Below are 25,847 nucleotides of genomic sequence, written 5' to 3'. Positions count from 1 at the left end.
GCTGGACGGACATGTAGGCCGTGTTCACATGTAGCATCAATGCTGCAGTTTTCCTGCTGCTTTATTTGCACAGAAATTGTTTAACTGTTCAAACAAATCGGTGATGAGAACTGCGCCCCCCTGTGGTCGGAAGACGCGGCTGAACTCTGCGGTTTGGGGGATTTTTTTCTCTCTCGTCTTCTATTTGGAGCCTGAAAAGATGCAGGAAAATCATCAGTGCGACTTGAAATCAGAGGAAAAAAAGCATCAAATAAGGAGAAAAGCATAAAATACAGAAATAAGCGGTAACTAGATGTGAACACCGCCCTACAGAGGTCACAGCTCGTCTCACAAGACGCCACGTGGAGACGAGAGTGACCCCGACACCACAGTACAAGGGGCGCCACGGCCGACAGAGGAGGGGGGCGGGAAACCGCATTGGCTGGAGCGGATGATCATTACTCGCTGGCACAGCGCTACACGAGCCCTGCACGCCGCCATGTTACGCGGGTACTGCTTCCGGGTATTAAGGCAGTGCATGTCACGTGACCAAGTCGGCGGTTTCCCGTCATAGCCCGCATGCGCAATGAAGACTCAGTCACGTGGTTACCGCCCTTGGCCTAGAGCGTTCCTAGTACGTGCGCGTACGTTACGCTTTGACATCAAGGAGCGGTGAGGACGTGCGCGCTCCCGCAGTGTTCGCGCAGTTATGGCGGAGGGGGGTGGCGGAGCCGAACCGGGCCCGGTACAGCCGCCCCGAGCAGCCCGGACCCCGTCACCGGAACGCAGCAGCCGCCCGGACACCGAAACCCAGAAGAACGCGCTCGGAGATCTGCTGAAGGCGCCGCTGAGGAAGGGGGACGAGTGGTGAGCGGGGCTGGGCCAGAGGCTGCGGCGGAGGACGGGCCGAGCTCTCGGGTGCCGGCGTCTGCGGGCAGGAGGCTGAGTCATGGGCCTAGGCTGGACCCGGGGAGGAGGAGGAGGAGGAGACCGCGGGCTGGACCCGGGGAGGAGGAGAAGGAGGAGACCGCGGGCTGGACCCGGGGAGGAGGAGAAGGAGGAGACCGCGGGCTGGACCCGGGGAGGAGGAGGAGAAAGAGACCGCGGGCTGGACCCGGGGAGGAGGAGGAGAAAGAGACCGCGGGCTGGACCCGAGGAGGAGGAGAAAGAGACCGCGGGCTGGACCCGGGGAGGAGGAGGAGAAAGAGACCGCGGGCTGGACCCGGGGAGGAGGAGAAGGAGGAGACCGCGGGCTGGACCCGGGGAGGAGGAGGAGAAGGAGGAGACCGCGGGCTGGACCCGGGGAGGAGAAGGAGGAGACCGCGGGCTGGACCCGGGGAGGAGAAGGAGGAGACCGCGGGCTGGACCCGGGGAGGAGGAGGAGGAGAAGGAGGAGACCGCGGGCTGGACCCGGGGAGGAGGAGGAGGAGAAGGAGGAGACCGCGGGCTGGACCCGGGGAGGAGGAGGAGGAGAAGGAGGAGACCGCGGGCTGGACCCGGGGAGGAGAAGGAGGAGACCGCGGGCTGGACCCGGGGAGGAGGAGGAGAAGGAGGAGACCGTGGGCTGGACCCGGGGAGGAGAAGGAGGAGACCGCGGGCTGGACCCGGGGAGGAGGAGAAGGAGGAGACCGCGGGCTGGACCCGGGGAGGAGGAGAAGGAGGAGACCGCGGGCTGGACCCGGGGAGGAGGAGAAGGAGGAGACCGCGGGCTGGACCCGGGGAGGAGGAGGAGAAGGAGGAGACCGCGGGCTGGACCCGGGGAGGAGAAGGAGGAGACCGCGGGCTGGACCCGGGGAGGAGGAGAAGGAGGAGACCGCGGGCTGGACCCGGGGAGGAGGAGAAGGAGGAGACCGCGGGCTGGACCCGGGGAGGAGGAGAAGGAGGAGACCGCGGGCTGGACCCGGGGAGAAGGAGGAGACCGCGGGCTGGACCCGGGGAGGAGGAGAAGGAGGAGACCGCGGGCTGGACCCGGGGAGGAGGAGAAGGAGGAGACCGCGGGCTGGACCCGGGGAGGAGGAGGAGGAGGAGACCGCGGGCTGGACCCGGGGAGGAGGAGGAGGAGGAGGAGACCGCGGGCTGGACCCGGGGAGGAGGAGGAGGAGGAGGAGACCGCGGGCTGGACCCGGGGAGGAGGAGGAGGAGGAGGAGACCGCGGGCTGGACCCGGGGAGGAGGAGGAGGAGACCGCGGGCTGGACCCGGGGAGGAGGAGGAGGAGACCGCGGGCTGGACCCGGGGAGGAGGAGGAGGAGACCGCGGGCTGGACCCGGGGAGGAGGAGGAGGAGGAGGAGACCGCGGGCTGGACCCGGGGAGGAGGAGGAGGAAGAGGAGACCGCGGGCTGGACCCGGGGAGGAGGAGGAGGAGACCGCGGGCTGGACCCGGGGAGGAGAAGGAGGAGGAGACCGCGGGCTGGACCCGGGGAGGAGAAGGAGGAGGAGACCGCGGGCTGGACCCGGGGAGGAGAAGGAGGAGGAGACCGCGGGCTGGACCCGGGGAGGAGAAGGAGGAGGAGACCGCGGGCTGGACCCGGGGAGGAGAAGGAGGAGGAGACCGCGGGCTGGACCCGGGGAGGAGAAGGAGGAGGAGACCGCGGGCTGGACCCGGGGAGGAGAAGGAGGAGGAGACCGCGGGCTGGACCCGGGGAGGAGAAGGAGCAGGAGACCGCGGGCTGGACCCGGGGAGGAGAAGGAGGAGGAGACCGCGGGCTGGACCCGGGGAGGAGAAGGAGGAGGAGACCGCGGGCTGGACCCGGGGAGGAGAAGGAGGAGGAGACCGCGGGCTGGACCCGGGGAGGAGAAGGAGGAGGAGACCGCGGGCTGGACCCGGGGAGGAGAAGGAGGAGGAGACCGCGGGCTGGACCCGGGGAGGAGAAGGAGGAGGAGACCGCGGGCTGGACCCGGGGAGGAGAAGGAGGAGGAGACCGCGGGCTGGACCCGGGGAGGAGAAGGAGGAGGAGACCGCGGGCTGGACCCGGGGAGGAGAAGGAGGAGGAGACCGCGGGCTGGACCCGGGGAGGAGAAGGAGGAGGAGACCGCGGGCTGGACCCGGGGAGGAGAAGGAGGAGGAGACCGCGGGCTGGACCCGGGGAGGAGAAGGAGGAGGAGACCGCGGGCTGGACCCGGGGAGGAGAAGGAGGAGACCGCGGGCTGGACCCGGGGAGGAGGAGAAGGAGGAGACCGCGGGCTGGACCCGGGGAGGGGAAGGAGGAGACCGCGGGCTGGACCCGGGGAGGGGAAGGAGGAGACCGCGGGCTGGACCCGGGGAGGGGAAGGAGGAGACCGCGGGCGGTTCCAGTTGCTTTGTGATGTTGGGTGTAGTAGTCCATATTCTGAGAGGGGGCGCCGGTAGCTCCAGCCCTGTGTATTATGATCCATAGCGGTGATGTCACTGGATGTGGGCGTGGCCTGTGCACTTTCTGCTCTGTGCCCGGGTTGTCGCACTTCCTCTGACGCTGTCCGTGCGCTCGGTGACTCTTTCCCGCTGTTTCTAGGTTCCTCGTTGACAGCCGCTGGTACAAACAGTGGAAGAAATATGTTGGATTCGATTCGTGGGACATGTACAACGTGGGAGAAAGCAATCTGTTCCCAGGACCTGTGGATAATTCCGGATTGTTTGCAGGTAGGGCTGCGAGCTGCCATCGGAGGGAAGGGGGGGGGTGCTGTGCCATCAGGGGGCCGCGCTGCCATCAGGGGGCCGCGCTGCATTCACCGCTCTGTCTCTTCAGATCCTGACACTCAGGTATTAAAGGAGCATCTGATCGATGAGCTGGACTACGTGCTGATGCCCACCGAGGCCTGGGGCAAACTCATGTGCTGGTATGGCAGCGTGCCCGGCCAGCAGCCCATAGTGAGGAAGGTAGGTGGCCCCCGCTCTGTGCTGTACATGGGGCCCCGGGGCGGGTGCAGAATGTGCTGACCCCTCTGCTCGGCTGCAGGTGGTGGAGCATGGCATGTTCGTGAAGCATTGCAAGGTGGAGGTGTATCTGATCGAGCTGAAACTCTGCGAGAATAGCGACCTGGACAACATGGTGACGCGCCACTTCAGCAAGGCCGACACTATCGGTGAGAGCGGTGCAGGATACCGAGCCCCAGCTCGCCCCCTCCCTGTTACCTGGCCTCAACCCTGTCGCCCGGCCTCGCCCCCTCCCCTGTCGCCCGGCCTCGCCCCCTCCCCTGTCGCCCGGCCTCGCCCCCTCCCCTGTCGCCCCGGCCTCGCCCCCTCCCCTGTCGCCCCGGCCTCGCCCCCTCCCCTGTCGCCCCGGCCTCGCCCCCTCCCCTGTCGCCCCGGCCTCGCCCCCTCCCCTGTCGCCCCGGCCTCGCCCCCTCCCCTGTCGCCCCGGCCTCGCCCCCTCCCCTGTCGCCCCGGCCTCGCCCCCTCCCCTGTCGCCCCGGCCTCGCCCCCTCCCCTGTCGCCCCGGCCTCGCCCCCTCCCCTGTCGCCCCGGCCTCGCCCCCCTCCCCGTCGTCTGGTCTGGCCTCGCCCCCCTCCCCGTCGTCTGGTCTGGCCTCGCCCCCCTCCCCGTCGTCTGGTCTGGCCTCGCCCCCCTCCCCGTCGTCTGGTCTGGCCTCGCCCCCCTCCCCGTCGTCTGGTCTGGCCTCACCCCCCCCCCCCCCCCCTCCCCCGTCGTCTGGTCTGGCCTCGCCCCCCCTCCCCCGTCGTCTGGTTTGGCCCCCTCCCCCGTCATCTGGTCTGGCCCCCTCCCCCATTGCCTGGCCCTGCCCTGTTGTCTGACCCCTCCTCCTGGTTGCAGACTCCATAGAGAAGGAGATGCGGACGATCTTCAATGTTCCCGGGAATAAGGAGACGCGGCTGTGGAATAAATACATGACAAACACCTTCGAGCAGCTCACCAAGCCCGACAACACGGTGCAGGACGCAGGGCTCTACCAGGGGCAGGTAATGGGGCCCCGGCCACTCACCTGGGGTCAGAGGTCAGAGCAGTCCTCCAGTAATTAACTCCTTGTGTCCTGGCAGATCCTGGTGATAGAACAGAGGAATGCGGACGGCACGTGGCCCCGGCAGCCGCAGACTAAGTGAGTGACGGGGGTCTGGGGGGTCTGGCCACTACCTGCCCCCAATCTTTGCCTGATCTCTCATCAATTCCTCAGATCAAGTACCGCCACGAGTAGAAGCTACACCACCTCCGGGAAGTCCTCCACCAGCAGCAGCTACTCATCCTCATCCACCACCATAACAAACGGGGACAGCGGGGGCGGCTATGGAATGAATAGCACCAGCGTGTGCAAAGGGTGAGTGTGTGTGCCGGAGGCCCCTGCGGCCGCTGCGTGTGTGTGTGTGCCGGAGGCCCCTGCGGCCGCTGCGTGTGTGTGTGTGCCGGAGGCCCCTGCGGCCGTGGCGCGTGTGTGTGTGTGCCGGAGGCCCCTGCGGCCGTGGCGCGTGTGTGTGTGTGCCGGAGGCCCCTGCGGCCGTGGCGCGTGTGTGTGTGTGCCGGAGGCCCCTGCGGCCGTGGCGCGTGTGTGTGTGTGCCGGAGGCCCCTGCGGCCGTGGCGCGTGTGTGTGTGCCGGAGGCCCCTGCGGCCGTGGCGCGTGTGTGTGTGTGTGTGTGTGTGTGTGTGTGTGTGTGTGTGTGTGTGTGTGTGTGTGTGTGTGTGTGTGTGTGTGTGTGTGTGTGTGTGTGTGCCGGAGGCCCCTGCGGCCGCGCGTGTGTGTGTGCCGGAGGCCCCTGCGGCCGCGGCGCGTGTGTGTGTGTGCCGGAGGCCCCTGCGGCCGCGGCGCGCGTGTGCCGGAGACCCCTGCGGCCGCGTCGTGTGTGCGTGTGTGTGCCGGAGGCCCCTGCGGCCACGTGTGTGTGCGCGCGTGTGCCGGAGGCCCCTGCGGCCGCGGCGTGTGTGCGCGCGCGTGTGCCGGAGGCCCCTGCGGCCGCGGCGTGTGTGTGCGCGCGTGTGCCGGAGGCCCCTGCGGCCGCGGCGTGTGTGTGCCGGAGGCTCCTGCGGCCGCGGCGTGTGTGTGCGCGTGTGCCGGAGGCCCCTGCGGCCGCGGCGTGTGTGTGCGCGTGTGCCGGAGGCCCCTGCGGCCGCGGCGTGTGTGTGCGCGTGTGCCGGAGGCCCCTGCGGCCGCATCGTGTGTGCGCGTGTGCCGGAGGCCCCTGCGGCCGCATCGTGTGTGCACGCGTGTGCCGGAGGCCCCTGCGGCCGCATCGTGTGTGCGCGTGTGTGTGCCGGAGGCCCCTGCGGCCGCGGCGTGTGTGCGTGTGTGCCGGAGGCCCCTGCGGCCGCGGCGTGTGTGCGCGTGTGCCGGAGGCCCCTGCGGCCGCATCGTGTGTGCGCGTGTGTGTGCCGGAGGCCCCTGCGGCCGCGGCGTGTGTGCGCGTGTGCCGGAGGCCCCTGCGGCCGCATCGTGTGTGCGCGTGTGCCGGAGGCCCCTGCGGCCGCATCGTGTGTGCACGCGTGTGCCGGAGGCCCCTGCGGCCGCATCGTGTGTGTGCGCGTGTGTGTGCCGGAGGCCCCTGCGGCCGCGGCGTGCGCGTGTGTGTGCCGGAGGCCCCTGCGGCCGCGGCGTGTGTGTGTGTGTGTGCCGGAGGCCCCTGCGGCCGCGGCATGTGTGTGTGTGCCGGAGGCCCCTGCGGCCGCGGCGTGTGTGTGCGCGTGTGCCGGAGGCCCCTGCGGCCGCGGCGTGTGTGTGCGCGTGTGCCGGAGGCCCCTGCGGCCGCGGCGTGTGTGTGCGCGTGTGCCGGAGGCCCCTGCGGCCGCGGCGTGTGTGTGCGCGTGTGCCGGAGGCCCCTGCGGCCGCGGCGTGTGTGTGCGCGTGTGCCGGAGGCCCCTGCGGCCGCGGCGTGTGTGTGCGCGTGTGCCGGAGGCCCCTGCGGCCGCGGCGTGTGTGTGCGCGTGTGCCGGAGGCCCCTGCGGCCGCGGCGTGTGTGTGCGCGTGTGCCGGAGGCCCCTGCGGCCGCGGCGTGTGTGTGCGCGTGTGCCGGAGGCCCCTGCGGCCGCGGCGTGTGTGTGCGCGTGTGCCGGAGGCCCCTGCGGCCGCGGCGTGTGTGTGCGCGTGTGCCGGAGGCCCCTGCGGCCGCGGCGTGTGTGTGCGCGTGTGCCGGAGGCCCCTGCGGCCGCGGCGTGTGTGTGTGTGTGTGCCGGAGGTCCCTGCGGCCGCGGCGTGTGTGTGTGTGCCGGAGGTCGCCGCGGCGTGTGTGCCGGAGGTCCCTGCGGCCGCGGCGTGTGTGTGCCGGAGGTCCCTGCGGCGTGTGTGTGTGTGCCGGAGGCCCCTGCGGCCGCGGCGTGTGCGTGTGTGCCGGAGGCCCCTGCGGCCGCGGCGTGTGCGTGTGTGCCGGAGGCCCCTGCGGCCGCGGCGTGTGCGTGTGCCGGAGGCCCCTGCGGCCGCGGCGTGTGCGTGTGCCGGAGGCCCCTGCGGCCGCGGCGTGCGTGTGCCGGAGGCCCCTGCGGCCGCGGCGTGTGTGTGTGTGCCCGAGGCCCCTGCGGCCGCGGCGTGCGTGTGTGCGCGTGTGCCGGAGGCCCCTGCGGCCGCATCGTGTGTGCGCGTGTGTGCGCGTGTGTGTGTGTGTGTGTGTGTGTGTGTGCGCGTGCGCGCGTGTGCCGGAGGCCCCTGCGGCCGCATCGTGTGTGTGTGTGTGTGTGTGTGTGTGTGCGTGCGTGTGCCGGAGGCCCCTGCGGCGCATGTGCACCCTCGGCTCACAGCATTGCCTCTCCTCCCCCCTGCAGTGGATATGGCTCCTCGTATGGCTCCTCGTACAGTTACAGGGACCCCTCCAGTAAGCCCGGCCTGTGCGGTCTCAGTAACCTGGGGAACACTTGCTTCATGAACTCAGCATTACAGGTAGGTCCCGCCTGGCCCCTCGCCTTACTCCCCGCCTGGCCCCCCCCCCGCCTTGCTCCTCGCCTGCCCCCCCCCGCCTTGCTCCTCGCCTGCCCCCCCCCCCCCCCCGCCTTGCTCCTCGCCTGGCCCCCCTGCCTTGCTCCTCGCCTGGCCCCCCCCGCCTTGCTCCTCGCCTGGCCCCCCCCCGCCTTGCTCCTCGCCTGGCCCCCCCCGCCTTGCTCCTCGCCTGGCCCCCCCCGCCTTGCTCCTCGCCTGGCCCCCCCCGCCTTGCTCCTCGCCTGGCCCCCCCCCCCCCGCCTTGCTCCTCGCCTGGCCCCCCCCCCCGCCTTGCTCCTCGCCTGGCCCCCCCCCCGCCTTGCTCCTCGCCTGGCCCCCCCCCGCCTTGCTCCTCGCCTGGCCCCCCCCCCGCCTTGCTCCTCGCCTGGCCCCCCGCCTTGCTCCTCGCCTGGCCCCCCCCGCCTTGCTCCTCGCCTGGCCCCCCCCCCCCCGCCTTGCTCCTCGCCTGGCCCCCCCCGCCTTGCTCCTCGCCTGGCCCCCCCCCCCGCCTTGCTCCTCGCCTGCCCCCCCCCCCCCGCCTTGCTCCTCACCTGGCCCCCCCCCCCGCCTTGCTCCTCACCTGGCCCCCCTCCCCCCGCCTTGCTCCTCGCCTGGCCCCCCCCCCCCGCCTTGCTCCTCGCCTGGCCCCCCCCCCCGCCTTGCTCCTCGCCTGGCCCCCCCCCCGCCTTGCTCCTCGCCTGGCCCCCCCCCCGCCTTGCTCCTCGCCTGGCCCCCCCCCCCGCCTTGCTCCTCGCCTGCCCCCCCCCCCCCCCCCGCCTTGCTCCTCGCCTGGCCCCCCCCCGCCTTGCTCCTCGCCTGGCCCCCCCCCGCCTTGCTCCTCGCCTGGCCCCCCCCGCCTTGCTCCTCGCCTGGCCCCCCCCCGCCTTGCTCCTCGCCTGGCCCCCCCCCCGCCTTGCTCCTCGCCTGCCCCCCCCCCCCCGCCTTGCTCCTCGCCTGGCCCCCCCCGCCTTGCTCCTCGCCTGGCCCCGCCGATCATCGGGTTTATGTGGGTGGTGGCTTTACAGATGCTGATAATAAGGCCGTGTGCACACTTAGTATTTCCTGCAGAAATTTATGCCTCAAAAACACTGATGATTCAAGAAAAGTAGCAGCGAGCGGCAGAGACGGCCGAAGTCGCATCTCTTCTCTGGGACAGTAAAACGCTGCATTTTTTCACAGGAAAAATGCAGCGTGTGAACATCCCCTAAATGGGTTGGGAGAAACAATGAGACGACGACGAACCAACATACAGGAGACGCTGCACTAAGTCTCACTCCTCCTGTAGCGACACCTTTATATCCGCAGCACATGATGCACACAGGAGGACGGGATCTGCCCCGAGTCCTGGAGCCGGGAACATTCAGGGAAATCTGCGCCGATGATCAGGTGATCACTTCTTGTGTTTTGTTTCAGTGTTTGAGTAACACCCCCCCCCTGACCGAGTATTTCCTGACCGACGACTACAAGGAGGAGATCAACAGGGACAATCCACTGGGGATGAAAGGAGAGATCGCCACAGCCTACGCCGAACTGATCCGCCAGATCTGGTCCGGGGAGCATTCCTATGTCGCTCCGCGCATGTTCAAGGTAGGACCACCCGAAAGTATCAGGTCACTTAGCACATAAATCCTGTATTATATACCCCAGAGCTGCACTCACTATTCTGCTGGTGCAGTCACTGTGTATATACATTACATTACTGATCCTGAGTTACCTCCTGTATTATACTCCAGAGCTGCACTCACTATTCTGCTGGTGCAGTCACTGTGTACATACATTACATTACTGATCCTGAGTTACATACAGTATTATACTCCAGAGCTGCGCTCACTATTCTGCTGGTGCAGTCACTGTGTACATACATTACATTACTGATCCTGAGTTACATCCTGTATTATACTCCAGAGCTGCACTCACTATTCTGCTGGTGCAGTCACTGTGTACATACATTACATTACTGATCCTGAGTTACCTCCTGTATTATACTCCAGAGCTGCGCTCACTATTCTGCTGGTGCAGTCACTGTGTACATACATTACATTACTGATCCTGAGTTACATCCTGTATTATACTCCAGAGCTGCGCTCACTATTCTGCTGGTGCAGTCACTGTGTACATACATTACTGATCCTGAGTTACATCCTGTATTATACTCCAGAGCTGCACTCCCTATTCTGCTGGTGCAGTCACTGTGTACATACATTACATTACTGATCCTGAGTTACATCCTGTATTATACTCCAGAGCTGCACTCACTATTCTGCTGGTGCAGTCACTGTGTACATACATTACTGATCCTGAGTTACATCCTGTATTATACTCCAGAGCTGCACTCCCTATTCTGCTGGTGCAGTCACTGTGTACATACATTACATTACTGATCCTGAGTTACATCCTGTATTATACTCCAGAGCTGCGCTCACTATTCTGCTGGTGCAGTCACTGTGTACATACATTACTGATCCTGAGTTACATCCTGTATTATACTCCAGAGCTGCACTCCCTATTCTGCTGGTGCAGTCACTGTGTACATACATTACATTACTGATCCTGAGTTACCTCTTGTATTATACTCCAGAGCTGCACTCACTATTCTGCTGGTGCAGTCACTGTGTACATACATTACATTACTGATCCTGAGTTACATCCTGTATTATACTCCAGAGCTGCACTCACTATTCTGCTGGTGGAGTCACTGTGTACATACATTACATTACTGATCCTGAGTTACCTCCTGTATTATACCCCAGAGCTGCACTCACTATTCTGCTGGTGCAGTCACTGTGTACATACATTACATTACTGATCCTGAGTTACATCCTGTATTATACTCCAGAGCTGCACTCACTATTCTGCTGGTGGAGTCACTGTGTACATACATTACATTACTGATCCTGAGTTACATCCTGTATTATACTCCAGAGCTGCACTCACTATTCTGCTGGTGCAGTCACTGTGTACATACATTACATTACTGATCCTGAGTTACCTCCTGTATTATACTCCAGAGCTGCACTCACTATTCTGCTGGTGCAGTCACTGTGTACATACATTACATTACTGATCCTGAGTTACATCCTGTATTATACCCCAGAGCTGCACTCACTATTCTGCTGGTGCAGTCACTGTGTACATACATTACTGATCCTGAGTTACCTCCTGTATTATATTCCAGAGCTGCACTCACTATTCTGCTGGTGCAGTCACTGTGTACATACATTACATTACTGATCCTGAGTTACATCCTGTATTATACTCCAGAGCTGCACTCACTATTCTGCTGGTGCAGTCACTGTGTACATACATTACACTACTGATCCTGAGTTACATCCTGTATTATACTCCAGAGCTGCACTCACTATTCTGCTGGTGCAGTCACTGTTTACATACATTACATTACTGATCCTGAGTTACATCCTGTATTATACTCCAGAGCTGCACTCACTATTCTGCTGGTGCACTCACTGTGTACATACATTACATTACTGATCCTGAGTTACCTCCTGTATTATACTCCAGAGCTGCACTCACTATTCTGCTGGTCCAGTCACTGTGTACATACATTACATTACTGATCCTGAGTTACATCCTGTATTATACCCCAGAGCTGCACTCACTATTCTGCTGGTGCAGTCACTGTGTACATACATTACACTACTGATCCTGAGTTACATCCTGTATTTTACTCCAGAGCTGCACTCACTATTCTGCTGGTGCAGTCACTGTGTACATACATTACATTACTGATCCTGAGTTACATCCTGTTTTATACTCCAGAGCTGCGCTCACTATTCTGCTGGTGCAGTCACTGTGTACATACATTACATTACTGATCCTGAGTTACATCCTGTATTATACTCCAGAGCTGCACTCACTATTCTGCTGGTGCAGTCACAGTGTACATACATTACATTACTGATCCTGAGTTACATCCTGTATTATACTCCAGAGCTGCACTCACTATTCTGCTGGTGGAGTCACTGTGTACATACATTACATTACTGATCCTGAGTTACCTCCTGTATTATACTCCAGAGCTGCACTCGCTATTCTGCTGGTGCAGTCACTGTGTACATACATTACATTACTGATCCTGAGTTACCCCCTGTATTATACTCTAGAGCTGCACTCACTATTCTGCTGGTGCAGTCACTGTGTACATACATTACATTACTGATCCTGAGTTACATCCTGTATTATACTCCAGAGCTGCACTCACTATTCTGCTGGTGCAGTCACTGTGTACATACATTACATTACTGATCCTGAGTTACCTCTTGGATTATACTCCAGAGCTGCACTCACTATTCTGCTGGTGCACTCACTGTGTACATACATTACATTACTAATCCTGAGTTACATCCTGTATTATACTCCAGAGCTGCGCTCACTATTCTGCTGGTGCAGTCCCTGTGTACATACATTACATTACTGATCCTGAGTTACCCCCTGTATTATACTCCAGAGCTGCACTCACTATCTGCTGGTGCAGTCACTGTGTACATACATTACTGATCCTGAGTTGCATCCTGTATTATACTCCAGAGCTGCACTCACTATTCTGCTGGTGCAGTCACTGTGTACATACATTACATTACTGATTCTGAGTTACCTCCTGTATTATACTCCAGAGCTGCGCTCACTATTCTGCTGGTGCAGTCACTGTGTACATACATTACATTACTGATCCTGAGTTACATCCTGTATTATACTCCAGAGCTGCACTCCCTATTCTGCTGGTGCAGTCACTGTGTACATACATTAAATTACTGATCCTGAGTTACATCCTGTATTATACTCCAGAGCTGCACTCACTATTCTGCTGGTGCAGTCACTGTGTACATACATTACATTACTGATCCTGAGTTACATCCTGTATTATACTCCAGAGCTGCACTCACTATTCTGCTGGTGCAGTCACTGTGTACATACATTACATTACTGATCCTGAGTTACATCCTGTATTATACCCCAGAGCTGCACTCACTATTCTGCTGGTGCAGTCACTGTGTACATACATTACATTACTGATCCTGAGTTACCTCCTGTATTATACTCCAGAGCTGCACTCACTATTCTGCTGGTGCAGTCACTGTGTATATACATTACATTACTGATCCTGAGTTACATCCTGTATTATACCCCAGAGCTGCACTCACTATTCTGCTGGTGCAGTCACTGTGTACATACATTACATTACTGATCCTGAGTTACATCCTGTATTATACTCCAGAGCTGCACTCACTATTCTGCTGGTGCAGTCACTGTGTACATACATTACATTACTGATCCTGAGTTACATCCTGTATTATACTCCAGAGCTGCACTCACTATTCTGCTGGTGCAGTCACTGTGTACATACATTACATTACTGATCCTGAGTTACATCCTGTATTATACCCCAGAGCTGCACTCACTATTCTGCTGGTGCAGTCACTGTGTACATACATTACATTACTGATCCTGAGTTACCTCCTGTATTATACTCCAGAGCTGCACTCACTATTCTGCTGGTGCAGTCACTGTGTACATACATTACATTACTGATCCTGAGTTACATCCTGTATTATACCCCAGAGCTGCACTCACTATTCTGCTGGTGCAGTCACTGTGTACATACATTACATTACTGATCCTGAGTTACATCCTGTATTATACTCCAGATCTGCGCTCACTATTCTGCTGGTGCAGTCACTGTGTACATACATTACATTACTGATCCTGAGTTACATCCTGTATTATACTCCAGAGCTGCACTCACTATTCTGCTGGTGGAGTCACTGTGTACATACATTACATTACTGATCCTGAGTTACATCCTGTATTATACTCCAGAGCTGCACTCACTATTCTGCTGGTGCAGTCACTGTGTACATACATTACATTACTGATCCTGAGTTACATCCTGTATTATACCCCAGAGCTGCCCTCACTATTCTGCTGGTGCAGTCACTGTGTACATACATTACATTACTGATTCTGAGTTACATCCTGTATTATCCTCCAGAGCTGCACTCACTATTCTGCTGGTGCAGTCACTGTGCACATACATTACATTACTGATCCTGAGTTACATCCTGTATTATCCTCCAGAGCTGCACTCACTATTCTGCTGGTGCAGTCACTGTGCACATACATTACATTACTGATCCTGAGTTACATCCTGTATTATACTCCAGAGCTGCGCTCACTATTCTGCTGCTGCAGTCACTGTGTACATTACATTACTGATCCTGAGTTACCTCCTGTATTATACTCCAGAGCAGCACTCACTATTCTGCTGGTGCAGTCACTGTGCACATACATTACATTACTGATCCTGAGTTACATCCTGTATTATACTCCAGAGCTGCACTCACTATTCTGCTGCTGCAGTCACTGTGTACATTACATTACTGATCCTGAGTTACCTCCTGTATTATACTCCAGAGCAGCACTCACTATTCTGCTGGTGCAGTCACTGTGTACATACATTACATTACTGATCCTGAGTTACATCCTGTATTATACTCCAGAGCTGCACTCACTATTCTGCTGGTGGAGTCACTGTGTACATACATTACATTACTGATCCTGAGTTACATTCTGTATTATACTCCAGAGCTGCGCTCACTATTCTGCTGGTGCAGTCACTGTGTACATGCATTACATTACTGATCCTGCGTTACATCCTGTATTATACTCCAGAGCTGCACTCACTATTCTGCTGGTGCAGTCACTGTGTACATACATTACATTACTGATCCTGAGTTACCTCCTGTATTATACTCCAGAGCTGCACTCACTATTCCGCTGGTGCAGTCACTGTGTACACTGCTGGCTCTCTCAGACACAGGTGGGCCGCTTCGCCCCGCAGTTCTCGGGGTACCAGCAGCAGGACTCTCAGGAGCTCCTAGCGTTTCTTCTCGATGGTTTGCATGAAGATCTCAACAGAGTTAAGAAAAAGCCGTACCTGGAGCTGAAGGACGCAAATGGACGGCCGGATTCGGTATGTGGGGGTGGGGAGGGGCCGCGGTTGGTGTTTGGGAGGCCTTGGACTCTTGAGTCCTTACTTGCTCACGTCTGCCATCCCTCAGGTGGTGGCCACAGAGGCGTGGGACAATCACCTGCGGCGGAATAACTCCATCATTGTGGACATTTTCCACGGTCTCTTTAAGTCCACACTCGTGTGTCCTGAGTGCTCTAAGGTGTCTGTGACCTTCGACCCGTTCTGTTATCTCACTCTTCCCCTCCCCATGAAGAAGGATCGCACTATGGAAGTGTTCCTGGTGCGAGCGGACCCTCAGTGTAAGCCCACCCAGGTGAGTTCTGGTCTGATGTGTGGCGTGTCCGGGGAGCTCACATGTGACCTGACGTCGCCTCTTCTCTCCTGCACAGTACCGACTGATTGTGCCTAAAATGGGGGCGGTCTCTGACCTCTGCTCCGCGCTCTCTAAACTGTCAGGAGTGCCTGCCGAAAATGTAAGTGCTCCCCTCACCCGCGCACTGTGATTCTACGCCCCCTGCGCCTTCTGATTCTACGCCCCCCTCACCCGTGCCTTTTGATTCTACGCCCCCCTCACCCGTGCCTTTTGATTCTACGCCCCCCTCACCCGTGCCTTCTGATTCTACGCCCCCTCACCCGTGCCTTCTGATTCTACGCCCCCCCTCACCCGTGCCTTTTGATTCTACGCCCCCATCACCCGCGCCTCCTGATTGATTCTACGCCACCCTCACCCGCGCCTTCTGATTCTACACCCCCCTCACCCGCGCCTCCTGATTGATTCTACGCCCCCTCACCCGTGCCTTCTGATTCTACGCCCCCTCACCCGTGCCTTTTGATTCTACGCCCCCCTCACCCGTGCCTTTTGATTCTACGCCCCCCTCACCCGCGCCTTTTGATTCTACGCCCCCATCACCCGCGCCTCCTGATTGATTCTACGCCACCCTCACCCGTGCCTTCTGATTCTACGCCCCCCTCACCCGCGCCTTCTGATTCTACACCCCCCTCACCCGCGCCTCCTGATTGATTCTACGCCACCCTCACCCGTGCCTTCTGATTCTACGCCACCCTCACCCGCGCCTTCTGATTCTACACCCCCCTCACCCGCGCCTCCTGATTGATTCTACGCCCCCCTCACCCGCGCCTTCTGATTCTACGCCGCCCCTCGCGCCTCCTGATTGATTCTACGCCCCCCCATCTTCACCTCCTCCTCTTCTCTCCCGCAGATGGTGGTGACTGATGTCTACAATCACCGTTTTCACAAGATCTTCCAGTCGGACGAGATGCTCAGTCACATCATGGAGCGCGACGATCTCTTTGTGTACGGTCATGTCTCTCTCTCTCGTGTGTGTCTTGGTATATCGGCCACAAGGGGTGCTGTAGCATCGGTGTTGGGGCTGGTCAGTCACAGAGGGGCTGGCACTTTGGGGACTTAAGAGCTTCCATATAAGGGGGTTTTCTGTGATGAAACGACCTTTTATGTTGCCCTAATGGGAATCCTGACCTCTGGGAGGAGTACTTCCTGGGCCCCCATGGTCTCTGGTCTCTCCTCCCCCCAGTGGTCTCTCCTCCCCCCAGTGGTCTCTCCTCCCCCCAGTGGTCTCTCCTCCCCCCAGTGGTCTCTCCTCCCCCCAGTGGTCTCTCCTCCCCCCAGTGGTCTCTCCTCCCCCCTCCCCCAGTGGTCTCTCCTCCTTCCTCCCCCAGTGGTCTCTCCTCCTTCCTCCCCCAGTGGTCTCTCCTCCTTCCTCCCCCAGTGGTCTCTCCTCCCCCCTCCCCCAGTGGTCTCTCCTCCTTCCTCCCCCAGTGGTCTCTCCTCCTTCCTCCCCCAGTGGTCTCTCCTCCTTCCTCCCCCAGTGGTCTCTCCTCCTTCCTCCCCCAGTGGTCTCTCCTCCTTCCTCCCCCAGTGGTCTCTCCTCCTTCCTCCCCCAGTGGTCTCTCCTCCTTCCTCCCCCAGTGGTCTCTCCTCCTTCCTCCCCCAGTGGTCTCTCCTCCTTCCTCCCCCAGTGGTCTCTCCTCCTTCCTCCCCCAGTGGTCTCTCCTCCTTCCTCCCCCAGTGGTCTCTCCTCCTTCCTCCCCCAGTGGTCTCTCCTCCTTCCTCCCCCAGTGGTCTCTCCTCCTTCCTCCCCCAGTGGTCTCTCCTCCTTCCTCCCCCAGTGGTCTCTCCTCCTTCCTCCCCCAGTGGTCTCTCCTCCTTCCTCCCCCAGTGGTCTCTCCTCCTTCCTCCCCCAGTGGTCTCTCCTCCTTCCTCCCCCAGTGGTCTCTCCTCCTTCCTCCCCCAGTGGTCTCTCCTCCTTCCTCCCCCAGTGGTCTCTCCTCCTTCCTCCCCCAGTGGTCTCTCCTCCTTCCTCCCCCAGTGGTCTCTCCTCCTTCCTCCCCCAGTGGTCTCTCCTCCTTCCTCCCCCAGTGGTCTCTCCTCCTTCCTCCCCCAGTGGTCTCCCCTCATGGTTGCGTTTGCTGTAGGTACGAGGTGAAGTCGTCGCGGGGCTCGGATTCTGATTGGCTGACGTTGCCCATCTGTTTCCGGGAGAAGCGATTCCGGCAGAGCAGTGCGGCCGGCACCATCCTGTACGGGCAGCCGCTCCTGATCTCCGTGCCCCGGCAGAAGCTGACGGCGGACATGCTGTACAACCTCGTCCTGGAGAGAATCCGGTAAGTGGCATCAAGACCGCACCCTCTGGGGTCAACAGGCGTCACCTCCTTGTGCTGCGGGCGTCCTCTCTTGCCTTGTTGGGGGGCGCGGGCGTCCTCTCTTGCCTTGTTGGGGGGTACGGCGTCCTCTCTTGCCTTGTTGGGGGGGCGGGGGGTACGTGCATCCTCTTGCATTGTTGGTAGGGGGCTTGCATTGGGTTGGTCGCCCTTCCTCACGTGTTGCCTCCTCCCGCAGGCGTTACATTAAGGCCCCGTTACCGGAGGAATTCTCCTGTCCGTCCGGCATCTCCACTTCCTGCAATGGCTCAAACGGGATCTACGACGGTAAATGTTGTGGCAGCCGCCATCGCTCGTCCGGCGTACGCAGCACCTCCTGCTGGACTCAGACTTATTTTCCATGTTTTTTAGATGAGGAGATGGATCATCAGGAGGAGCATGAGGAGCGGGACGAGTCCCCGGAGGAGTCCAATGGTCAGTCAGACGACAGTGTGGAGGAGGAGAACTCTGAGGGTTGTAGTCCCTGCAATAAAATGCCAAAGAAAGCCCAGGACGTCCGCAAGAGGCTCTTCTGCTTCAGCCTGGTCAACTCCTACGCCACGTCCGATGTGGGCAGCATGCCGGCCGAGGGCGCCGTCCTGAAACTCACCTGTGAGTATGGTCAGGACCATGCGGCCTGCCCTGTCTGCTGCTCTCTGTTATCAGCCAATTCAGCAGGCTGTGGGGAGGCTGCAGTCAGTCACCACTTATTGGTATGATGACCGAGGCGGCTGCTGACGACTCTGCTGTTATCTGGTCTGTCTTAGCCTATTCCACTGTGGCCATAGACTGGGACACGGAGACGAAGAAGTCGTATTACGATGATCAGGAGGCGGAGGTGAGGGCTCTGCATGATGGGGGTTGTAGTCAGGCGATGGTTGGGGCTCCTGTGACCTCCTCTTTCCTACAGGCCTTCGATAAGCACGAGTCCATGCTGCAGCCGCAGAAGAAGAAGATGACGGTGGCTCTGAGAGACTGCATCCAGCTGTTCACCAAGACCGAGGTGCTGGGAGAGCACGACCCCTGGTGAGCGCCCACCCTCTGAGGGTGCCCCGCCCCCCTGTTCCCGCGGGTGCCCTGGCCCCGCCCCCCTGTTCCCGCGGGTGCCCTGGCCCCCCCCCCCGCCTTCTGCCTCAGACTGCTCTTAATTCCAGGTATTGCCCAAACTGCCGGAAGCATCAGCGGGCCACCAAAAAGTTTGACCTCTGGTCTTTGCCAAAAATCCTTGTGGTGCATTTAAAGCGCTTCTCGTATAACCGCTACTGGAGGGACAAGCTGGACGCGGTGGTCGAGTTCCCCATCGGGTAAGGCGGCTCCTGTGGGTGGTGACAGGGTGGTGGCGGGTCGGGGGCTCCTGCGGGTGGTGACAGGGTCGTGGCGGGTCGGGGGCTCCTGCGGGTGGTGACAGGGTGGTGGCGGGTCGGGGGCTCCTGCGGGTGGTGACAGGGTGGTGGCGGGTCGGGGGCTCCTGCGGGTGGTGACAGGGTGGTGGCGTGTCAGGGGCTCCTGCGGGTGGTGGCGTGTCGGGGGCTCCTGCGGGTGGTGGCGTGTCGGGGGCTCCTGCGGGTGGTGGCGTGTCGGGGGCTCCTGCGGGTGGTGACAGGGTGGTGGCGTGTCGGGGGCTCCTGCGGGTGGTGGCGGGTCGGGGGCTCCTGCGGGTGGTGACAGGGTGGTGGCGGGTCGGGGGCTCCTGCGGGTGGTGGCGGGTCGGGGGCTCCTGCGGGTGGTGGCGGGTCGGGGGCTCCTGCGGGTGGTGGCGGGTCGGGGGCTCCTGCGGGTGGTGGCGGGTCGGGGGCTCCTGCGGGTGGTGACAGGGTGGTGGTGGGTAGGGTGCTCCTGCGGGTGGTGGTGGGTCGTGGGCTCCTGCATGTGGTGACAGGGTGGCGGCGGGTCGGGGGCTCCTGCGGGTGGTGACAGGGTGGAGGCGGGTCGGGAGCTCCTGCGGGTGGTGACAGGGTGGAGGCGGGTCGGGGGCTCCTGCGGGTGGTGACAGGGTGGAGGCGGGTCGGGGGCTCCTGCGGGTGGTGACAGGGTGGAGGCGGGTCGGGGGCTCCTGCGGGTGGTGACAGGGTGGTGGCGGGTCGGGGGCTCCTGCGGGTGGTGACAGGGTGGTGGCGGGTCATGGGCTCCTGCGGGTGGTGACAGGGTGGAGGCGGGTCGGGGGCTCCTGCGGGTGGTGACAGGGTGGTGGCGGGTCATGGGCTCCTGCGGGTGGTGACAGGGTGGAGGCGGGTCGGGGGCTCCTGCGGGTGGTGACAGGGTGGAGGCGGGTCGGGGGCTCCTGCGGGTGGTGACAGGGTGGTGGCGGGTCATGGGCTCCTGCGGGTGGTGACAGGGTGGAGGCGGGTCGGGGGCTCCTGCGGGTGGTGACAGGGTGGAGGCGGGTCGGGGGCTCCTGCGGGTGGTGACAGGGTGGAGGCGGGTCGGGGGCTCCTGCGGGTGGTGACAGGGTGGCGGCGGGTCGGGAGCTCCTGCGGGTGGTGACAGGGTGGCGGCGGGTCATGGGCTCCTGCGGGTGGTGACAGGGTGGCGGCGGGTCGGGGGCTCCTGCGGGTGGTGACAGGGTGGCGGCGGGTCGGGGGCTCCTGCGGGTGGTGACAGGGTGGAGGCGGGTCGGGGGCTTCTGCGGGTGGTGACAGGGTGGTGGCGGGTCGGGGGCTCCTGCGGGTGGTGACAGGGTGGAGGCGGGTCGGGGGCTCCTGCGGGTGGTGACAGGGTGGAGGCGGGTCGGGGGCTCCTGCGGGTGGTGACAGGGTGGTGGCGGGTCGGGAGCTCCTGCGGGTGGTGACAGGGTGGTGGCGGGTCATGGGCTCCTGCGGGTGGTGACAGGGTGGAGGCGGGTCGGGGGCTCCTGCGGGTGGTGACAGGGTGGCGGCGGGTCGGGAGCTCCTGCGGGTGGTGACCGGGTGGCGGCGGGTCGGGGACTCCTGCGGGTGGTGACAGGGTGGTGGCGGGTCGTGGGCTCCTGCGGGTGGTGACAGGGTGAGGATACCCTCTTGTGGTCGGCCCGCTCTCTCTACACCTAGGGGATTATTCTGCTCTGTGTTCCAGAAACCTTAACATGTCGGAGTTTGTGTGTGACCCCACGGCCGGGCCCTACGTGTACGATCTTGTAGCGGTTTCCAATCACTATGGCGGCATGGGTGGCGGCCATTGTAAGTATGGCGGTTGCAGTAATGGCGCAGGCGGCGGCTCCGCCTCATGTCTCGCGCTGACGGGCGCCTTTCTCCCCGCAGACACGGCGTATGCCAAGAACCAGGAGACGCAGCAGTGGTATTACTTTGATGACAGCAGCGTTTCCCCGGCGTCTGAAGATCAGATTGTGGTAGGTGTCATGGTCATGTTCTGTGCGCTGCCGCCATGACAGCTGTTGGCACTGGGGCCGTCACAGCTGGCGGTGCCCCCAGCATGGTGGAGTACCGAGGCGCTGCAGCTTCTGCCTGTGTGCGGCCATTCACAGGATGTCTGCCATCACACGTGTGGGGGGAGATGGGGTCCGGCGGCGGCCGTCGCTCGGGGTGCGGGGGGTGATGGGGTCGGGCGGCGGTGGCCGTCGCTCGGGGTGCGGGGGGGAGATGGGGTCGGCCGGCCGTCGCTCGGGGTGCGGGGGGGAGATGGGGTCGGCCGGCCGTCGCTCGGGGTGCGGGGGGGAGATGGGGTCGGCCGGCGGCCATCGCTCGGGGTGCGGGGGGAGATGGGGTTGGCCGGCCGTCGCTCGGGGTGCGGGGGGGAGATGGGGTCGGGCGGCGGCCGTCGCTCGGGGTGCAGGGGGGAGATGGGGTTGGCCGGCCGTCGCTCGGGGTGCGGGGGGGAGATGGGGTCGGGCGGCCGTCGCTCGGGGAGATGGGGTTGGGCGCCGGTTCTCAAGGTTTGGCGGGGTTGGGCGCCGGCGGCCGTCGCTCGGGGTTTGGCGGGGTTGGGCGATGGCGGCCGTCGCTCTGGGTTTGGCGGGGTTGGGCGATGGCGGCCGTCGCTCGGGGTTTGGCGGGGTTGGGCGATGGCGGCCGTCGCTCGGGGTTTGGCGGGGTTGGGCGATGGCGGCCGTCGCTCTGGGTTTGGCGGGGTTGGGCGATGACGGCCGTCGCTCGGGGTTTGGCGGGGTTGGGCGATTACGGCCGTCGCTCGGGGTATGGCGGGGTTGGGCGATGGCGGCCGTCGCTCGGGGTTTGGCGGGGTCGGGCATCGCACCTGGTTTGAGGGGGACGGGCGGCGGCCATCACTTGGGATGGGGGGACAGGGTTGGCCGGCGGCCATCGCTCAGAGTGGTCTTCGCTCAGACGTCTTTTCCTCTCTCCTAGACGAAGGCGGCCTACGTGCTGTTCTACCAGAGACAAGATGGCGGCAGCTTCGCGGCCTCCTCGCCGGCGGTGTCCCTCGCCTCTCCCCCTGCTGAGGACGACCTTGGGGAACAGGATAGACAGCAGGACTTGGACTGTATGGACACCAACTAATGCTGGAGCCCCACGTGGCCCTGTGCGGAGGGGCCCCCGGTGCGAGGCCGGGGGTGACAGGAGCTGCACCCTCCCTCCAGCTCGCAGGTGGAGGATGGGCCCTTCGCGGTCTGTGGACAGATGGGCGGAGCACCAGCAGCCATCACACCGTGCCGCCCTATGATTGGCTCTCGGCCGAGGGTGTCCTTACTTCCTGTTGGGGGTGGGGCTATTTATTGCTCTGTATTTTATGGGGACGTTTCCTGTAAAGCATCGCACAATGTACAAAGCGGAGGACGATCTGCAGGGGGCTCTGTGGAGCGCTGTGCTGTGGGGGATGGGTGCCATTAAATGTCATGATGAAAGCAGAGCCAAAGCCTCATTCTCACAGAGCCGTGTTCACACAGGCCGGTCATCGGGGCGCAGTGATAACCTCCCCAGCGGGCCGCCGTCTGCCCTCCCCAGCGGGCCGCCGTCTGCCCTCCCCAGCGGGCCGCCGTCTGCCCTCCCCAGCGGGCCGCCGTCTGCCCTCTGATTGCGTCTAGTCACAAGTGTCGCAACTCAGGAACCAAGATTGTCACCAACGGACTACAACTCCCAGCGGCTCTCCGGCAGTAGGGAAGGAAAGTTAGAAAGTGCTGCGGTGGAGGTGGGTGGATAATGGGAGTGCTGACTCCTGGACTGCGTTCCATCTCCTGTCAGACCTCTGCTGTCAGTGGCTGCTGCGTGCGGCTCTTTACTCCATGTGCAGAGTGTGTGAAATGTTTTCTGACGGCTGCCCCTCCCCCCGTCTGCCCTGCCGCTCCAGATCTGTGCACAATCTCTGCTCTGTACCATTTGTCGGGGTCGTAGCGACACCCCTCCCCGGATCTGCGCACCCTCTTCCGTCTCCCTCCGCTCTGCGCCGTCTCCCTCCGCTCTGCGCCGTCTCCCTCCGCTCTGCGCCGTCTCCCTCCGCTCTGCGCCGTCTCCCTCCGCTCTGCGCCGTCTCCCTCCGCTCTGCGCCGTCTCCCTCCGCTCTGCGCCGTCTCCCTCCGCTCTGCGCCGTCTCCCTCTGCGCCGTCTCCCTCTGCGCCGTCTCCCTCTGCGCCGTCTCCCTCTGCGCCGTCTCCCTCTGCGCCGTCTCCCTCTGCGCCGTCTCCCTCTGCGCCGTCTCCCTCTGCGCCGTCTCCCTCTGCGCCGTCTCCCTCTGCCCCTGCGCCGTCTCCCTCCTCCGTCTCCCTCTGCCCCTGCGCCGTCTCCCTCCTCCGTCTCCCTCTGCCCCTGCGCCGTCTCCCTCCTCCGTCTCCCTCTGCCCCTGCGCCGTCTCCCTCCTCCGTCTCTCTCTCGCCCTGCGCCGTCTCCCTCCTCCGTCTCTCTCTCGCCCTGCGCCGTCTCCCTCCTCCGTCTCTCTCCGCCCTGCGCCGTCTCCCTCCTCCGTCTCTCTCCGCCCTGCGCCGTCTCCCTCCTCCGTCTCTCTCCGCCCTGCGCCGTCTCCCTCCTCCGTCTCTCTCCGCCCTGCGCCGTCTCCCTCCTCCGTCTCTCTCCGCCGTCTCCCTCCTCCGTCTCTCTCCGCCGTCTCCCTCCTCCGTCTCTCTCCGCCGTCTCCCTCCTCCGTCTCTCTCCGCCGTCTCCCTCCTCCGTCTCTCTCCGCCGTCTCCCTCCTCCGTCTCTCTCCGCCGTCTCCCTCCTCCGTCTCTCTCCGCCGTCTCCCTCCTCCGTCTCTCTCCGCCGTCTCCCTCCTCCGTCTCCCTCCTCCGTCTCCCTCCTCCGTCTCTCTCCGCCGTCTCCCTCCTCCGTCTCTCTCCGCCGTCTCCCTCCTCCGTCTCTCTCCGCCGTCTCCCTCCTCCGTCTCTCTCCGCCGTCTCCCTCCTCCGTCTCTCTCCGCCGTCTCCCTCCTCCGTCTCTCTCCGCCGTCTCCCTCCTCCGTCTCTCTCCGCCGTCTCCCTCCTCCGTCTCTCTCCGCCGTCTCCCTCCTCCGTCTCTCTCCGCCGTCTCCCTCCTCCGTCTCTCTCCGCCGTCTCCCTCCTCCGTCTCTCTCCGCCGTCTCCCTCCTCCGCCGTCTCCCTCCTCCGTCTCTCTCCTCCGTCTCTCCGCCCTGCGCCGTCTCCCTCCTCCGTCTCCCTCCGCCCTCCTCCGTCTCCCTCCTCCGTCTCTCTCCTCCGTCTCTCCGCCCTGCGCCGTCTCCCTCCTCCGTCTCCCTCCGCCCTCCTCCGTCTCCCTCCTCCGTCTCTCTCCGCCCTCCTCCGTCTCTCTCCGCCCTCCTCCGTCTCCCTCCTCCGTCTCTCTCCGCCCTCCTCCGTCTCCCTCCTCCGTCTCTCTCCGCCCTCCTCCGTCTCCCTCCTCCGTCTCCCTCCTCCGTCTCCCTCCGCCGTCTCCCTCCGCCGTCTCCCTCCTCCGTCTCCCTCCTCCGTCTCCCTCCTCCGTCTCCCTCCTCCGTCTCCCTCCTCCGTCTCCCTCCTCCGTCTCCCTCCTCCGTCTCCCTCCTCCGTCTCCCTCCTCCGTCTCCCTCCTCCGTCTCCCTCCTCCGTCTCCCTCCTCCGTCTCCCTCCTCCGTCTCCCTCCGCCGTCTCCCTCCGCCGTCTCCCTCCGCTCTGCGCCGTCTCTCCCCCCCCCCCCCCCCCCCCCCGTGTCCTGGGAGCTGAATGTCCTGCTCTGACACATTGTGACGCCCTGCCCCTGCTGGGGGTGGAGAAGGGGTGACGAGTGAGGACTCTGGAGCCGCGGTGCTCTGTTATCCCCCGTGTATGGTGCAGAGCGGAGACTAGCGCCTTCTGGCTCTGCCGCGCTCGGACACCTCTACCGCTCTGTTTGTTGCCACGGCAGCACTGGCGTCGGGGCCTCATTCATGTGATGCCAGTGTCCCGTGCTCTGATTGGTTGTTGCTGTTGCCATAGATACCACTGTCCTCTGCTGCCTGGAGTCGTCCAGATAGTAACGTAAGCTCCTGCCGGCGGTTCCTCAGCGTCCGCCATTACTTGTGCTTTATAATTGTCCCACGGCGATTCAAGGACCCCGCTTGGCTGTTCACCCGCGCGGCCGCCACACACCCTGGCGGCCATATTGTGCGTCCCCCATTTCTCAGCCTCCAGTCTTTGTGTTGTAGGGATCATGTGTGAGAAGCTGTCGCGCTGCCGGATGGATCTGTCTGTGGCCATCCACCGCGCGCTGGAGGGGCTGCACGCTCCATCCTCCCCGAGCGCAGGTGGCACGTGGGGGCAGGACGCCGTCAGCCACGTGCGAGAAGAGTGCCGCCACATCCAGAAACCATCGTCCACTGCTGAAATCACAGCACACCTCCACCGCGGCAAATCATCACCGCACCCAAGGTACAAGCCCACGGCGGCTGGGAATGTGAGCTCTGTCCTCACACCGCATCACGCCCTACGGTCGCCCCCAGAGCCGCGCTCGCATCAGGCCCTACCTACGGTCGCCCCCAGAGCCGCGCTCGCATCAGGCCCTACCTACGGTCGCCCCCAGAGCCACGGTCGCCCCCAGAGCCGCGCTCGCATCAGGCCCTACCTACGGTCGCCCCCAGAGCCGCGCTCGCATCAGGCCCTACCTACGGTCGCCCCCAGAGCCGCGCTCGCATCAGGCCCTACCTACGGTCGCCCCCAGAGCCGCGCTCGCATCAGGCCCTACCTACGGTCGCCCCCAGAGCCGCGCTCGCATCAGGCCCTACCTACGGTCGCCCCCAGAGCCGCGCTCGCATCAGGCCCTACCTACTGTCGCCCCCAGAGCCGCGCTCGCATCAGGCCCTACCTACGGTCGCCCCCAGAGCCGCGCTCGCATCAGGCCCTACCTACGGTCGCCCCCAGAGCCGAGCTCGCATCAGGCCCTACCTCCGGTCGCCCCCAGAGCCGCGCTCGCATCAGGCCCTACCTCCCAGAGCCGCGCTCGCATCAGGCCCTACCTCCCAGAGCCGCCCTCGCATCAGGCCCTACCTCCCAGAGCCGCGCTCGCATC

At 62.9% G+C, this 25,847-nt stretch overlaps 1 protein-coding gene across 1 annotated transcript; it reads left to right on the top strand.

Moving 5' to 3' along the window:
• Positions 1-553: 553 nt before the first annotated feature.
• USP4 (ubiquitin specific peptidase 4) lies at positions 554-22,272 on the top strand. Its single transcript, XM_073645193.1, has 22 exons — positions 554-846; positions 3,470-3,597; positions 3,704-3,834; positions 3,914-4,040; positions 4,729-4,874; positions 4,953-5,011; positions 5,087-5,227; positions 7,655-7,769; positions 9,219-9,392; positions 14,635-14,793; positions 14,882-15,106; positions 15,183-15,266; positions 16,014-16,108; positions 17,248-17,436; positions 17,672-17,760; positions 17,845-18,084; positions 18,240-18,310; positions 18,383-18,498; positions 18,627-18,776; positions 20,524-20,627; positions 20,709-20,797; positions 21,771-22,272. Exons 1-22 carry the CDS (start codon positions 689-691, stop codon positions 21,921-21,923), a joined length of 2,943 nt encoding a protein of 980 aa, XP_073501294.1. The 5' UTR covers positions 554-688; the 3' UTR covers positions 21,924-22,272.
• Positions 22,273-25,847: the final 3,575 nt, after the last annotated feature.

Source organism: Phyllobates terribilis, unplaced genomic scaffold (assembly GCF_046119375.1).
Source record: "Phyllobates terribilis strain yellow unplaced genomic scaffold, ASM4611937v1 Scaffold_8__6_contigs__length_399053987, whole genome shotgun sequence".
Classification (NCBI taxonomy): Eukaryota; Metazoa; Chordata; class Amphibia; order Anura; family Dendrobatidae; genus Phyllobates; species Phyllobates terribilis.
The sequence above is the reverse complement of the archived record's forward strand: the minus strand, read 5'-3'. Positions and strand labels throughout refer to the sequence as shown.